We start from the raw sequence: 14,819 nt of genomic DNA, 5'->3' as shown, positions 1-14,819 counted from the left end.
TAGAATTCTGTTAATTTCTGTAGAGTAGGTCTCCTATCTTTGTATTTGGAATAAAAGAGCCAAAAAAAAAAAAAAAGCCTTCTATATAATCTTGATTTTTAGGATGGTAATAATTGAGTCAACATTCTGAGTTTTGAGGTTTTTTGCTCAGAAAGTGATACTGATTGTATTCTGAGTCCTGACATGAAAGCATAAGTTCTGTTCCTATGACATCATTCTTGGCGATCTTGAGGCAGTTTAGCAATTTCAGATGATCACAGTTGAGCAGCATTGTTTTTTTTTCTTTAATTCTTATTGCTGTTTCAGGACCGGATCTGGAATTTAGTATGCATGATGGTACAATTAGAGACTTGGCATTTATGGAAGGCCCAGAAAGCGGTGGTGCTATTTTAATAAGTGCTGGAGCAGGTGATTGTAACATTTATACAACAGATTGTCAAAGAGGACAGGGCCTCCATGCTTTGAGTGGACATACTGGTATGTAATGTCAGTGTCAAGTGCTACATTTGCTTTTGTTCAACTTGTGCTTTTGTTGTTTTTCTCTCTGCATTTTCATGAATGAGCATATTTTGTCAAAAATAACCTTTGTGAACTTTTGCTAAAAGCACAGTAATCTGCCATAACCAATGTTGATATTTTCCTGTGTTCTCATTTTTTTACCTAAATGCATAATTCCTTGATTTAATTGTTACCACCAATTTCTGATAAGAACTTTGTTTCTTTTTTTTTTTTTTTAAGATTTGCTTTTATTTGAATGGCAGATAAGTAGAGAGAGAAGGAGAAGAAACAAGAGAAAGAAATATCTTGTTGGTGTGAGAGAGAGAGGGTACGGGGAGAAAGAGCGGGGACGATTTAGAGAGAAAGAGACAGAGAGAGAGACATCTTCCATGTGTTGGCTCACTCCCCAAATAACCACAGTGGTTGGAGTTGGGCTGGTCAGAATCCAGGAGCTTCTTCCAGGTCTTAACAAGGGTGCAGGGCCCAAGGACTTGGGTCTTCTTTGGCTGCTTTCCCAGGCATGTTAACAGGTAGCTGGCTTGGAAGTGGAGCAGCCAGTACTTGAACCAGCACCTATACGGGATGCTGGCATCACAGATAGGGAGGCTTAACTTACTGTACCATAGTGCTGGCTCTGAGATAAGGAGCTTTATTCTCATTTTTATATGTGAAGAAAGTAAGGTTGGAAGGATAAAATGAGTTACCCAATCTATTAAGGCTAGTAAGTAGCAGAAATAAGATAGGAACCCAGTTCTGTGTTTTACCAAGATTATAATCTAACACCAAATTCTGTGGTATCATAGAAACATTGCTGTAATTTCAGATAGTTTTTCTTCAGTACTAATTATGATCTGCTAAAATACGGAAAGAGCCTAGTGTAGACTTGTGGTTTACCAAAGACTGAATTTGATTCAACGTAGTTTTGATTTGTGTAGTTTTTAAAAAAGATTTATTTTTATTGAAAAGGCAGATTTACAGAGAGGAAGATTCCCCATCTGCTGGCCCACTCCCCGATTGGCTGCCAAGGCCAGAGCTGACCTGATCTGAAGACAATAGCCAGGGTCCTCTTCCAGGTCTCACATGCTGGTGCAGGGTCCCAAGGCTTTGGGCCATCTTCGACTGCTTTCCCAGGCCACCAGCAGGGAGCTGGATGGGAAGCAGGGCTGCTGGGATAAGAACCAGTGCCCATATGGGATCCCGGTGCATTCAAGGCGAGGACTCTAGCTGCTACACTATCACACTGGGTCCTGTCAGAATTTTTAAAATCCATGCAAATGAAGACTTTTCAAAAAACTTGAAAAAAAATGAATATTATGAAAACATTGTGCATGAAAATAATATTTATCTGTTAGTGTGTTTGATTAATCAGACCATCACTTGCCTTGTAGTGAGCACTCAGTTTCATACATGTAGTAGAAAAGTATTCTTGCACAGTAATGACTGAATGTGTGATCTCTCACAGGGCATATTTTAGCACTTTATACCTGGAGTGGCTGGATGATTGCATCTGGTTCCCAAGATAAGACTGTTCGATTCTGGGATCTTCGAGTACCAAGCTGTGTTCGTGTTGTTGGCACAACATTCCATGGAACTGGTAGGGTTCTCTTTTTAAGAAAGACATTCATTTATTGCAACATGGAGAGGTTCAGAAAATGGATGGAGAAATCTTCCATCCATTGGTTCACTCCTCGAATGAATATGATAGCTAGGTTTGGATCACACTGAAGCCAGGAACCAGGAACTCCTCTGTGTCTCTCACTGAGTGGCTGGGACCCAAGAATTTGAACTGTTGTCTGCTGTCTTCCCACAGCAGGGTCTCTTGGGGAGACCCTGGATCAGAAGCAGAACAGTTGGGGCTTAAAGCAGCATTCTGATATGGATTGCGGGTGCCAGAAGCAGCTCTTTAACTGTGACTTTAGCTGATATAGGCTGGGGCCATTCCAAACTGTGTCCTGTTTTTTTTTTTAAGATTTATTTTATTTTTATTGGAAAGGTGGATATACAGAGAGGAGAGACAGAAAGGAAGATCTTCCATCTGATGATTCACTCCCCAAGTGAGCGTAATGGCCGATGCTGTGCCGATCCGAAGCCAGGAACCTCTTCCGGGTCTCCCACGCGGGTGCAGGGTCCCAAAGCTTTGGGCCATCCTTGACTGCTTTCCCGGGCCACAGGCAGGGAACTGGAAGGGAAGCGGGGCTGCCGGGATTAGAACCGGCGCCCATATGGGATCCCAGGGCGTGCAAGGCGAGGACCTTAACCATTGCGCCATCACGCCGGGCCCGTTTTTTTGTTTTTAAGATTTATTTGTTTTTATTACAAAGTCAGATATATGGAGAGGAGAAGAGGCAGAGAGAAAGATCTTCCGTCCGATGATTCACTCCCTAAGTGACCACAATGGCCAGTGGTGTGCCAGTCCAAAGCCAGGAGCCCAGATCCTCTTCCAGGTCTCCCACACGGGTGCAGGGTCTTAAGGGTTTGGGCCGTCCTCAACTGCTTTCTCAGGCCACAAGCAGGGAGCTGGATGGGAAGTGGAGCCGCCGGGATTAGAACCGTTGATGATATGGGATCCCGGGCGTGTCAAGGCAAGGACTTTAGCTGCTAGGCCACTGCGCCAGGCCCCAAACTGTGTCTTAATCACTGTGCCAAACACCCTGTCCTTTCCTCTGCACTTTTATTCAAGCTTTGATGTGATTTGTTACAGCAAATTTGAGTCTGAAATATACATATACTTAGGTGTACTTCACATGTTTATCAGTATCTTTGTATAAATAAATGATAACTTAATGAATGATCTCTACCTTTAAAATAAAATGAAAAATGTTTTTAAGAAAAATTACTTCACCGAAACAAATCACTGTATTACAAGAGAAATAAAACTTGGGACCAGCATGTAGTGCAGCAGTTGAGCAGTTGCTTGTAGCATCAGCATCTCATATCAGAATGCTGGTTTAAGCCCCAGCTGCTTCTGATCCAGCTTCCCACCAGTATGCATGGAAAGGCACAGGTATAGCATAGTTAAGTCTGTATTGTTATCAAAAGTAGTGTGCAACATTGAAGAACTGTGTAGTTCAGTGAGGCTTACTAAGAAATAGAGCATTGCCCTCGGAGTTGCCCCTGACTCATTCTGTCTCTCAGAGGCAACCATTGTTACCTTTGAAGCTGCATTCTTGGTTATTTACTGCTCTATTTCTAAATAAGGTTTATAATGCTAGTTTTCTTTCTTTTTTTTTTTTTTTAAGATTTATTTAATTGCTGGAAGGAATTACAAAGAGGGAGGGACAAATCTTCCATCTGCTAATTCATTCTCTGATGGCTTCAGTGTTCAGCTGTGGGCCTAGCCAAAGGCAGGAGCTTCATCCAGGTCTCCCACCACTTGGGCCTTGTCCTGCTACTTACCCATGTGCATCAGAGGAAGCTGGGTCAGAGGTAGAGCAACCAGGACACTAACCAGTGCCCATATGTGATGCCAGCATCACACCTATTTTACTCGCTACGCAGCAATGCCAGCCTCATCATCTTGGCTCTTAATGGTTATTTGATGATTTCCTATTATGGAAAATAACGATTTCACTTTTTTGATATCCCTTTTTGATTCCCACATTGGATCAGGAGATGTGATTTCTCTTATGGCTCATCTACTGCAGGATTGAGAATGCAGTTCTGGGAGTTCTTCAGAAGACCAAGATTGGACTTTCTAATTCCTTACAGTCTCACTTTATGCCATGCCTGTTTATAGGACATAAATGTTAGTTGGTTGACTGTTAATTTGGAGTTTTGCACAAATAAGCAGCATCGATAAGCTTTGTTAAATCATTAATGTATTGTTCAGTGAATATAATTAGCTACCTTACAATCCAGGTATATTGGTTTTTTGTATTGAAGTGTTTCCTCTTTGCCTTTCCGCTGATTGACAGGCAGTGCCGTGGCATCTGTAGCTGTTGATCCCAGTGGCCGACTCTTAGCCACAGGGCAGGAGGACTCCAGCTGCATGTTGTATGACATAAGAGGAGGAAGAATGGTCCAGAGTTACCACCCACATTCCAGTGACGTTCGCTCGGTTCGATTCTCCCCTGGAGCGCACTATTTACTGACGGGATCCTACGACATGAAAATAAAGGTGACAGACCTGCAAGGTGAGTGAGACTGACTTCCCCTTTATTTCTAGCCTCTCCTTCAGTAAGATGTTTCTTTTATTGTTAATCTGATGTAATTGACTATGTTACATTTTAAATATTAGTTTTACTGTACTTACCAAGCAGATTATTGAGACTATATTAAAAAGTGTCACAGAAAATTATTAGAGAATCAAATTATTTTTAGTTAGCTTTAAAATATTTGGAAGAATAAACTTCAGGCACTCTTACCTTTAGTTAAATAATTACTACTGTACAAGCTAAGTATTATGGCTTCAGTGTATAGTTTTATTTTCCAACATTCATTAAGAAGATATTCACCATGTGCCAATCAGAAACAGAGAGATGAATCAAGTAGTTTCATCATGGATGGCACTTAGATTATACAAATCAATGGAGAGGTGTTCGATTTGGCAGCACATATAAAATCAATGGAAGTAAAATCTAAAGAATACAGGGAATTGGCAAGTGCAATTAATGAGTTGGCATAGTAGGAGATAGTGGCTTGAGTAAGAGAAGACTGTATGTCTGTATATCTAAGATTCTCTTAGGAAGTGATTTTTAAATAGGGACCTGAAAGAGGAGAACAAGCAAGTCATGCCAGGACCCTAGGAGATGAGCATAGGAAGTGTAAAGATGCTGAGGCAGGAAAAAACATGGTGCCTTTATAGCACTATAAGAAGCAAAATGGCTGGAACCTGTGAACCAAGAAAGAAAGCAACAGAAGGATAAATCATAGGCAAGGTAATGTAGGCTCGAATAAAAGGCTTTATTTTTTCTAAATATATTTTTTTTAAATTGGAAAGGCATATTTACAAAGAAAAGGAAAGACAGATCTTCTGTCTACTGGCTCGCTCCCCAAGTGGCCACAACAGCCAAAGTTGAGCTGATCTGAAGCCAGGAGTCTGGAGCTTCTTCTGGGTCTCCCACATGGGTACAGGGTCCCAAAGCCTTAGGTGGTCCTCTGCTGCTTTTCCAGACCACAACCAGGGAGCAGGAAGGGAAGTGGAACAGCTGGGACACGAACAGGCACCCATATAGGATCCCAGTGTGGATCCCATCTACCACACTGGGCCCAGAAAGTTGTATTTTTTTTAACAATCTATTTAATTTTTTTTTAGTGGAAAGGTGGATATACAGAGAGGAGGAGAGGCAGAGGGGGAGATCATCTGTTATGGTTTTTTTTTTTAAAGATTGATTTATTTATTAGAAAGTCACATATACAGAGAGGAGGAGAGACAGAGAGGAAGATCATCTGTCCGATGATTCACTCCCCAAGTGAGCACAACGGCCGATGCTATGCCGGTCCGAAGCTGGGAACCCGGAACCTCCTCTGGAAGATCATCTGTCTGATGGTTTACTTCCCATGCAGCCGCAATGGCTGGAGCTGAGTCAGTCCAAAGCCAGGAGCCACAAGCTTCTTCTGGGTCTCCCACACGCATGCAGGGTCCCAAAAGCTTTGGGCCATCCTCGACTGCTCTCCCAGGCCACAAGCAGGGAGCTGGATGGGAAGTGGGGCTGCCGGGGTTAGAACCGGCGCCCATATGGGATCCCAGTGCATTCAAGGCGAGGACTTTAATCATTATGCTATCGCGCCAGGCCCCAAAAGTTGTATTTTTAAGAGCACTTTTGGGCTAATAGCAAAATTCGGAGGAAGATAGAGTTCCCACATATGCCTTACATATGAATTTCATCCCCCACTATCAACATCCCCCATCAAATTGATATATTTGATGTTGATGAACTATAGACATTTTGAACAGTTTACTATGGGCCTTTGAAAGACTGTAAACAGGAGGGTGGTGTATCTGAGTGACACTTTTAGATAACTGAGTTCTATAGGGAGAGAGGGGTTGTTACAGGGTAAAAACAAAAGCATGTATATCAGCGAGGAGGCTACTGGAGTAGTCCCAGTGAGAAATAATGGTGACTCAGTCTAGCCAGGGTGGCAGTGTAAGAGGCAACTGGATTTGGGATATACTCTGGATTTTGTTTGGTAAGTGAAGAAAGAGGACTCCTTGGTGATTCCCAGGCTTTTGGCATGAGCAACCAGAGGTGGAGGATGGGTAGAGGAGGAAACACTGTAAGCAAGAGCATCATGTTTGGTTTTAGGAAGGTAAAACAGATTAGGTGAGATGCTGAGTGATTGGCTGTGAGGATGGAACTCAAGTGAGACGTCAGGGTGGGGATGAAACAGGTGTGAATCACAGGTGTAGGAGGGGATCTTCCAAAAGCACCTAGAAAGACATATTATGGAAAAGCTTTTTTCCCCCATCAATTCAGCTTATATTTTAATTCCATTTTTCATCAACTTTCTGAAGTATCTTCTATAAATGGTCAATGTGCTTGATGTAATTTTATAGGCAGTTTGGTACAGAAGGAAAAAAAAAGAAATCTGGGCTGACTCCTGGGAATTGCCAACCTTGAAGTCAGGAAAAGGGAATGCAGCTATGGAGACTGAGCCGTGGGGCCCAAGGCAGCCATGAGGAGTGTCACAGAGTGGAGGTGTTCAGATACCAGTTATCCCTGCAGAGACCTGTCAGTGGATTCAGTGTAGTTTTTTTAAATTATTATTAATGTATTCTATTAATGAGGTTCAGGATTTTTCTATACTGTAGTATCTTAAAGGAACAAGAAGTTTATAAAATTTACATGTTACATTTCTCTTGTATTGTTTTTCCTCTTTGCTTTAGGGGATCTCACCAAGCAGCTTCCTATTATGGTGGTGGGCGAGCACAAGGACAAAGTGATTCAGTGCAGATGGCACACCCAGGATCTTTCCTTCCTGTCGTCCTCTGCAGACAGAACTGTAACCCTCTGGACTTACAGTGGGTAGAGCACACCCCATGGCAGTCTGTGCAGAGACCTAAGACTACTGAATTGTGCAAACTACAGCTCGGAAGAACATAGACTGTCCGCGAAAGTGGCTTAGCATGAGCAGGCCCCTTATTACCATGTATCCTGTTGATAGGAGGTGTTGGGTGGTGGTATTCTGCAGTGCTTTCAGTCTTCTGTGTGAGCCGTGCCGCTGTGACCTGCTGTGTAGTCTCATTGCCAAAGTCCACCCAAGAGCTCTTAACATTGTCGGTGTGTGCTCCGGGTCCAGGTGGACGATGTGTTCATGGTTTAGTATTAAATGCATTCCTTGGTCTTTGCTGAAATTACAGTTTTATATACACATTGGAATTGAATTATACTTTAAGGATCTTATTATATAATGCAACCAAGTTCTATCCAGATTAAACATAGGTGTTCAGAAGTTACTTTTGCTCTTCTCACAGTCCCATATTATATCACTTGTCTTCTAAAGTTCGGAATTTTCTCTCTCAAAAGTTATGATTTTTTTACCTATGGATTATTACAGAGTTTAAAGTGAGTGGAAAACTGCTTCTTAGTTTATTATGGAGTATAGGGCTTTTCTTTTTTCTTCACCCCAGGGATAAGATTACTATTTTGTCACATAATTTTATTTCAGGCTAAAAGGTACACGTGTTTGCTCCAGAACTTGTTAATTTCAATTTTTGAATGCAACAAGATACCTCCCTTCCAGACTGTACTGTAGGAGCAGAAGCAGCAGCAGTTAGGTGATGCAGCACTTGCTGGTGCAGTGAAGTTACTGGCTAGCGTCCTTCCTCTGAAAAACTTTGCCATAGAACACAGCATGGCTTGAAATGCTATGTCTGCATGATAATTTAAAATGGAAAATTTAAACTTTGCACTCCAAAAGCCTACTTGGATTTTTTGCACTGTTTTGTGTAACGCAGAAGAATGATTTTATTTCTACTGCATTGTAGATTCTAACATGTATCTTTATTTTCATATTGTACAGTAATTTTACTTTAAATTATTGAATAGGCTATTTTATTTATTTCAAATGCAGTGTATTCGGTTTTAATTATTGAAGTGTGTGTGCACGGTATGTAGTAAGCATTTTTAATCTATTGTACACAGTGGAAAAGGTACTAGAAGTGTAACTGTGCTATTATTTCAATAAAGACTTCTTGACACCTAACACTGTTTGTTTCTTAGAGTCTGTAGCTTCCAGTTCCCAGTGTTGTCTTGCCAGTTTACTTGGAGGAAATGAGTCCAATGGATGAACCCCATTATCAATTTCTAACATTTCTCTCTAAAGTTCTTCTGTTGATTTTCTTTTTAACCCTTGGAAACTACATAACTTTTTATGATTTTCTTTCACTTTCACCCAAGACTTGAAGAGCTTTCTATCATGAATATATTGTGAGAGGTGATTTACAAAAAGCTTGGAAATACGTACAAATCCTACTCAGTCTGCATGTTGAATTGATTGCTTCAGCACAGAGGGCAAGTCTGGTTAGCTGGGGAGTAGGTAGCTGTCCTACCTCTCAGGCATGCACAAGGACAATCTGCTCAAAACAGACGATGGTGTCCTTAGTTTACTTTCAAGCTTAACTTTGATATATTTTAGATAGTATGGCAGGGGTATTTTTGCTAAGTTTAAGATTAATAAAAAGGATCTTGGGTCCTGTGCAGCAACCTAGGGGCTAAAGTCCTCGCCTAGTATGCACTGGGATCCCATATGGGCGCTGGTTCTAATCCCAGTGGCCACGCATCCCATCCAGCTCCTTGCTCGTGGCCTGGGAAAGCAGTCAAGGATGGCCCAAAGCCTTGGGACCCTGCACCTGCGTGGGAGATCCAGAAGAGGCTCCTGGCTTCAGATTGGCTCAGCTCTGGCTGTTGCAGCCGTTGGGAGGGGGCGTGAATCATCAGACGGAAGATCTACCTCTCTGTCTCTCCTCCTCTCTGTATATCTGACTTTGCAATAAAAATAAATCTTTTTTAAAAAGCTTTAAAAACAGAAAGTGGGGCTGGCTTGCTGATGCCTACCAGCATCCCTTCTAAACGCTGGTTCGAGTCCCAGTTCTTCCACTTTCGATGCAGGTCCCTGCTGAGGTCCTGGGAAAGCAGCAAAATCTGACAGTTTCGCCTTACAACCCAAAGAACGCCGGAATTCCCAAAGCCTCGCGTGGACAGCACCGCCGACCCCGCCTCCCCGGGCGGGAGCCAATCAGCGGCGCGCGCGGGAGGGACGCACAGTCGCAGGCAGAGCGAGTCGATGCGGAGGCAGGAGCGGCGGGCGCGGAGGGAGCGGCGGGTTCTTCTCTCGCCTGCTGGGCTGGCGTGCTGAGGGCGAGCGCGGCGCGCGGGTGAGTCGGCGGACGGGCGGTGTGCGCGGCGGGACGGTGGCGCTCGCGCGGTGCAGCGCTCTGGGTGGGCGGCCGAGCCCGGGCCGCGCGTCTCCGGGGCCGGCCGGGGGCAGCCTTCGCCGCGGTCCCGGGAGCGGCCTAGGCCAAGGCCCGGCGTCCCCGGGCGCCCCGGAGCGGGCTGCCGACGGCGATCCGCTCAAACGCCGACAGCGCAGTGGGCGGGCTCGGCTGCGGTGGAAGTGCACAGCTCCGCGTCCGCTGGCACACCCAGCCACCCCGCCGCCGCGCTCGTGGGCCGTGCTCGTGGGCCGCCGCGCTCGCGGGCCGCCGCGCTCGTGGGCCGCCGCGCTCGTGGGCCGCCGTGCTCGCGGGCCGCCGCGCTCGTGGGCCGCCGCGAGCCGGGCTTTCGCGGGGGGCGACCACGCGCGTGCCTCCAGAACGGGCCTTTGACTTCCGAACGCCCTTGACTTTCGTGCTCCCGCTGCCTCTGGACTAGGGGAGGATCTCCCACTCCCCGTTTCCCATGTTTGCACCTGCTGAGCGGCCGGCTCTGAGTTTGTGTCAGCCCCTCCACCTCGCTCCGGTGGTTACGACCCCCAACCCACCCTGAGACCCTGTCCCTCCCAGTCGCTCCGCCTCAGGACCTTCAAGCGTTGTGTCCCGGAGAAGCTTCTACTACCTGCTTGGCCAATGGCCCCACCTGTTCCCCATATTTATAAAAGCAGGTTAATATTACTTGTGACAGTTTCTGCAAAGATTCAGTGAGTGAATGGATGTGATAGTGCTCGGTGCACAGGGATAAAACAGTAACTACTATTATTGTGTATATTCATGTTGCAGTGTTTATATTCTTGTACTCGAGTGTGGGACAAATGAAAAATAGCAGAAACCAGGGGTAGGAGACTGGTCCCCGCTGACAGGTAGTTGAAAGGCAGGGTGCCACCTTCTTAAATGAGCTGTAACTTTTTCTTAGTACTATGCTGGTCTGTGAGGTCTGGCGGCTGGGCCGCGTGTCCCTGGGAGCTCGTGAGGGGGGCAGGCTCTTGAACCCACCTGAGGGAGGGATGGAATCTTTCAAAGCAAGATTAGCCTAGGAGTCGCAGCCTTGAGTTCAACCAGGGCTTGAACTTGTGTACAGCGTTTCTGCCTGGATACCTCTCTGCATCTGCTGGTGATTGTGAGAGTAACAGTTGCCGGGTATGACTGGGGGTGGTTGTCGCAGTTGCCTGCCCTTGTATGGTGCCCCTAGGGAACTAGTCCCCAAATGTCTCAGACCCCTTATCGGCCTCCCCCTTCCCCAGCGCAGAGATGCTTCTCCACTTGTGATCATGTTATGATATGCATTCTGTCAGCTGCTGTTTGCTTCAGAAGGTTTTCTTCATTCCTGCTCATTCTTTTCTCTTCCTGAAGATGTATTTTACCTTCTGCTTATAAAAAACCTTCCTGTGGCTTTGATTTCAAACACTCCTGTTTGTGTTTGCTTTATACACATTATGCTTCTCCCTATAACTGTTGAAGTTCATAAGTGGCCAATCAGCCAGTGATGTTTTTTTCTTTCTTTTTTTTTTTTTTTTGACAAGCTTTCCATAGTTAATTAGGGCAAAAAGTTCAAGTGCTACAGGAAAATGGGTAAGACTATTATTTCCACCTTTTTTTTTCCTATCTGGGGTAAAGGGGAAATAAAGGGAGAAGCCCCACCCAGTCTCCCACCCATCCCAGGTCCCTGATGTGGGGCATGCTCTGAGGGTCTTGCTTGAGTGGTTTTGATAATTGAACAGTTATGAATTGCTGCCAGTTTCACCATAGCAAGCACAATGAGGTCACTGAAGAATCCTTTGATTGACATAGTCCATATTAGAGTCTCCTTTTGCCCTGTTTTTCACTGCCAACATATGACTGGGGTAGTTGATTGATCTGTCCTCTGTCTTTTCATGGTTAGGGGTTCTGAGTCTGGCAGTTCGATTGGGGGGATCCCTAAAGAAACTTTGTATGTGGTATTCTCAGATCAGATTCTTGTATGTACTTGCAATCAGCTGGTGGTTGCAATTGCTGGGTTGGTTCTGTTTCCAGTCCTGTCTTCCACTGGAACCAATGGGTGTTGCAGTCCAGCCTGATTCTGCCCAGCACACACAGCCTAGTTGGAGCGACCCACAATAACCCTCACCAGACCCTCCCCCTACCCTGGTTCCCGTGCTTGCCATTATGTACAGCAGACTAGTCCAGTCTGTTCCACATCCCGTTGAGCTCTCATACATGTCAATGTGCATTGAAGCCTAGTTCAACCTAACCAGCTCCACTATCCAGCCCACACGTGCTGTTGGGTGCCCTTCTGTCTAGCTGTCCCAGCCTTTGTCCCAGTTTTCAGACCCTCCAGTGGGAGTGGTAACCCAAGAGGGAGGTGCCCACTATTTCCCTTCCAGGTCTCTCCCACTCCCCCAATTATGCACTCTCCAGGTGGTTCTGGAGTTTAACTTGACAGAATTAGCCCCCAGTGCCAGCTTTTGCCAGCTGATGCTGCGGCAAAGCCCAGCCAACCTTCATCTAAGTTTTGTTTGCACCAGTAGAAATAATCAGCTCCGCCTGGCTTTTCCCTGATGCAACTCACATGATGTCCACATGTGTTGTAGCCCTGCCTAGTCTGGTCTGTCCCCATCCCAGCTCACGCTCTCCAGTGGGAGTAGCTGTCCAGCAAGGGAATCCCCCTATATGCCTGTCAGTTTCGCCCCCTCCCTCCCTAGTTCTCACGTGTGCTGGTTGGGCACTGCGGCCATATCCGGTACAGTTCACCTCACCTTGGCATTCTGTAATATGCACTGGTTTTTGTCGCAACTGAACCTGGCTCGACCCACACTCTTCTGATGCTCGAATTCGCCAGTGGGTGATTTGAACTGGTTCAGCCTGGTTTGTCCCCGATCCCTGCCAATTGTATGCTAGTGGGAAACTTTCCATGGCCTGTTCTGGGCTATTTCCTTTCATGCTTCTTGTGCTTACCTGCAGGGTCTGTGTCCTGCCAGAGGAGTTGCCCAGGCTCCTCCATCAGAACCCCTCCAAATGCCAGATTTCGTGCATACCAGTGAGTCCATGGGCCAGCCCTACTCAGGTCACCTCCTGTCCTAGCAGGAACAATGGCCTTTCCTGACTGGCCTTCAACCCAATCTGGTTCTTGCTGTTGGATGTTTCAGCTCAGCCTTGGTTTGTCCATACCCACATACAGCTTACACGTGGTTCAGTAGGGGCTGAGACCTAGCTTAGTCTGTCCCACATCTACCCTGGTCCTCCAGAGCACCAGATGATGCGGGAGTCTAGCTTGGCTCGGTGCATCCAGTCCCATTCCACACTTGTGCCATGGGAGGCTACAACTGTATTCTGATCAGAATGCAGCCCCCATTCCAGCCCTGTGCTCCTTGGTGGGAACCTCAGCCCAGCTGGGGTGTCCCCTTAGCTCCCCAACCGGGCCTGTTCCCAGCCATTGATCGTGCACATGCCAGTGGTTCCTCTGACTCAGCTTGGCACAGCCCCTTGCCTGTCCTGGCCCCTGCCTTAGATGCTGTGGCTTAGCGTCCCTGGCTTACGCAGATAAGTAGTTGTAAGACGGTGATTTTTTTTTTAACCAGTGACTTTTTAAATTTTTTTTTTTAATTTAAAGATTTATTTTTATTATTTTTTCATTGGAAAGGCGGATATACAGAGAGGAGAGACAGAGAGGAAGATCTTCCGTCCGATGATTCACTCCCCAAGTGAGCGCAACGGGCTGATACTATGCCGATCCGAAACCAGGAGCCTCTTCCAGGTCTCCCATGCGGATGCAGGTTCCCAAAGCTTTTGGGCCGTCCTCTGCTGCTTTCCCAGGCCACAGGCAGGGAGCTGGAAGGGAAGCGGGGCTGCCGGGATTAGAACCGGCGCCCATATGGGATCCCGGGCGTGCAAGGCGAGGACCTTTAACCACTTGCGCCACCGCGCCGGGCCCTAAATTTTTTTTTTTAAGATTTATTTATTTTTATTGCAAAGTCAGGCATACAGAAGGAGGAGAGACAGAGAGAAAGATCCTCCATCTGATGATTCACTCCCCAAGCGACTGCAGCGGCCAGTACTTGTGTCAATCTGAAGCCAGGAGCCAGGAGCTTGGGTCTCCAAGCGGGTGCAGGGTCCCAAGGCCCTGGGCCATCCTCAACTGCTGTCCCAGGCCACAAGCAGGGAGCTGGATGGGAAGTGGGGCCACTGGGACTAGAACTGGAGACCCCATGGATCCCGGCATGTTCAAGGCGAGAACCCTAGCTGCTAGGCCAATGCGCCGGGCCCAACCAGTGACTTTTTATCCTTCAGCTTCCCTGATGCATTTAAGAGGATGGATGATCACCTCTCCCTTGAAACTCAGCACCTTCTTGGTTTTCACACATTGGGCTATTTGGCAGGCTTTATGTTTTTTTCAGATTGGCTTTCTCTCTGTTCTTTTGTATTTGGTTCTTCCCAAGCATTATTCCTTAGTTAAGTCCTGTGTTTCCAATAAAACATAAATTCATAGTAATCCAGAGTTTTGCAACAATTTTAGTATTTTGGTTTTACTCTTTAAAACAAAAATATCTGTTTTTATTGGAAAGGCAAAGAAGCAGATAGAAGGAAAGACAAAAAGATCCATTTTTTGGTTCACTCCTAAAGTGGCTGTAATGACCAGAGCCAAGCCAGTCTGAAGCTAGGAGCCAGGAACCTCCTCTGGATCTCCCATGTGGGTGCAAGGTCTCAAGGCCTTGGACCATCTTGCATTGCCTTCCCAGGTCACAAGTAGGGACCTAGATGGAAAGTGGAGCAGCTGGGATATCCCATATGGGATCCTGGCACATGCAAGGTGAGGATTTAGCCACCAGGCTATTGTTCTGGGCCCAAGTTTACACTTTCTTAAAAAATGTATTTCTTTTTCATTGGAAAGGCAGACTTACAAAGAGAAGGAGAAACAGAAAGATCTTCCATCCCCCGATTCAGTCTCCAAGTGGCCGCAATGGTCGAGCTG

At 46.1% G+C, this 14,819-nt stretch overlaps 1 protein-coding gene across 4 annotated transcripts in view; it reads left to right on the top strand.

The window, feature by feature from the left end:
* WDR47 (WD repeat domain 47) overlaps positions 1-8,643 on the top strand; it is a 63,543-nt gene extending 54,900 nt beyond the window's left edge. For all 4 annotated transcript variants that reach the window (XM_040999317.1, XM_040999315.1, XM_040999314.1 and 1 more), the window contains 4 exons: positions 307-477; positions 1,961-2,092; positions 4,413-4,631; positions 7,325-8,643. In XM_040999317.1, coding sequence (XP_040855251.1) covers positions 307-477; positions 1,961-2,092; positions 4,413-4,631; positions 7,325-7,467 — 665 coding nt within the window. In that variant the 3' untranslated portion in view covers positions 7,468-8,643. The remainder of the gene's footprint in view (positions 1-306; positions 478-1,960; positions 2,093-4,412; positions 4,632-7,324) is intronic.
* The last annotated feature ends 6,176 nt before the right edge of the window (positions 8,644-14,819 follow it).

The sequence above is a fragment of the Ochotona curzoniae genome, unplaced genomic scaffold, assembly GCF_017591425.1.
Source record: "Ochotona curzoniae isolate NIBS_2020 unplaced genomic scaffold, NIBS_Ocur_1.0 scaffold_1037, whole genome shotgun sequence".
Lineage (NCBI taxonomy): Eukaryota > Metazoa > Chordata > Mammalia > Lagomorpha > Ochotonidae > Ochotona > Ochotona curzoniae.
This window is presented reverse-complemented; position numbering and strand designations above follow the sequence as displayed.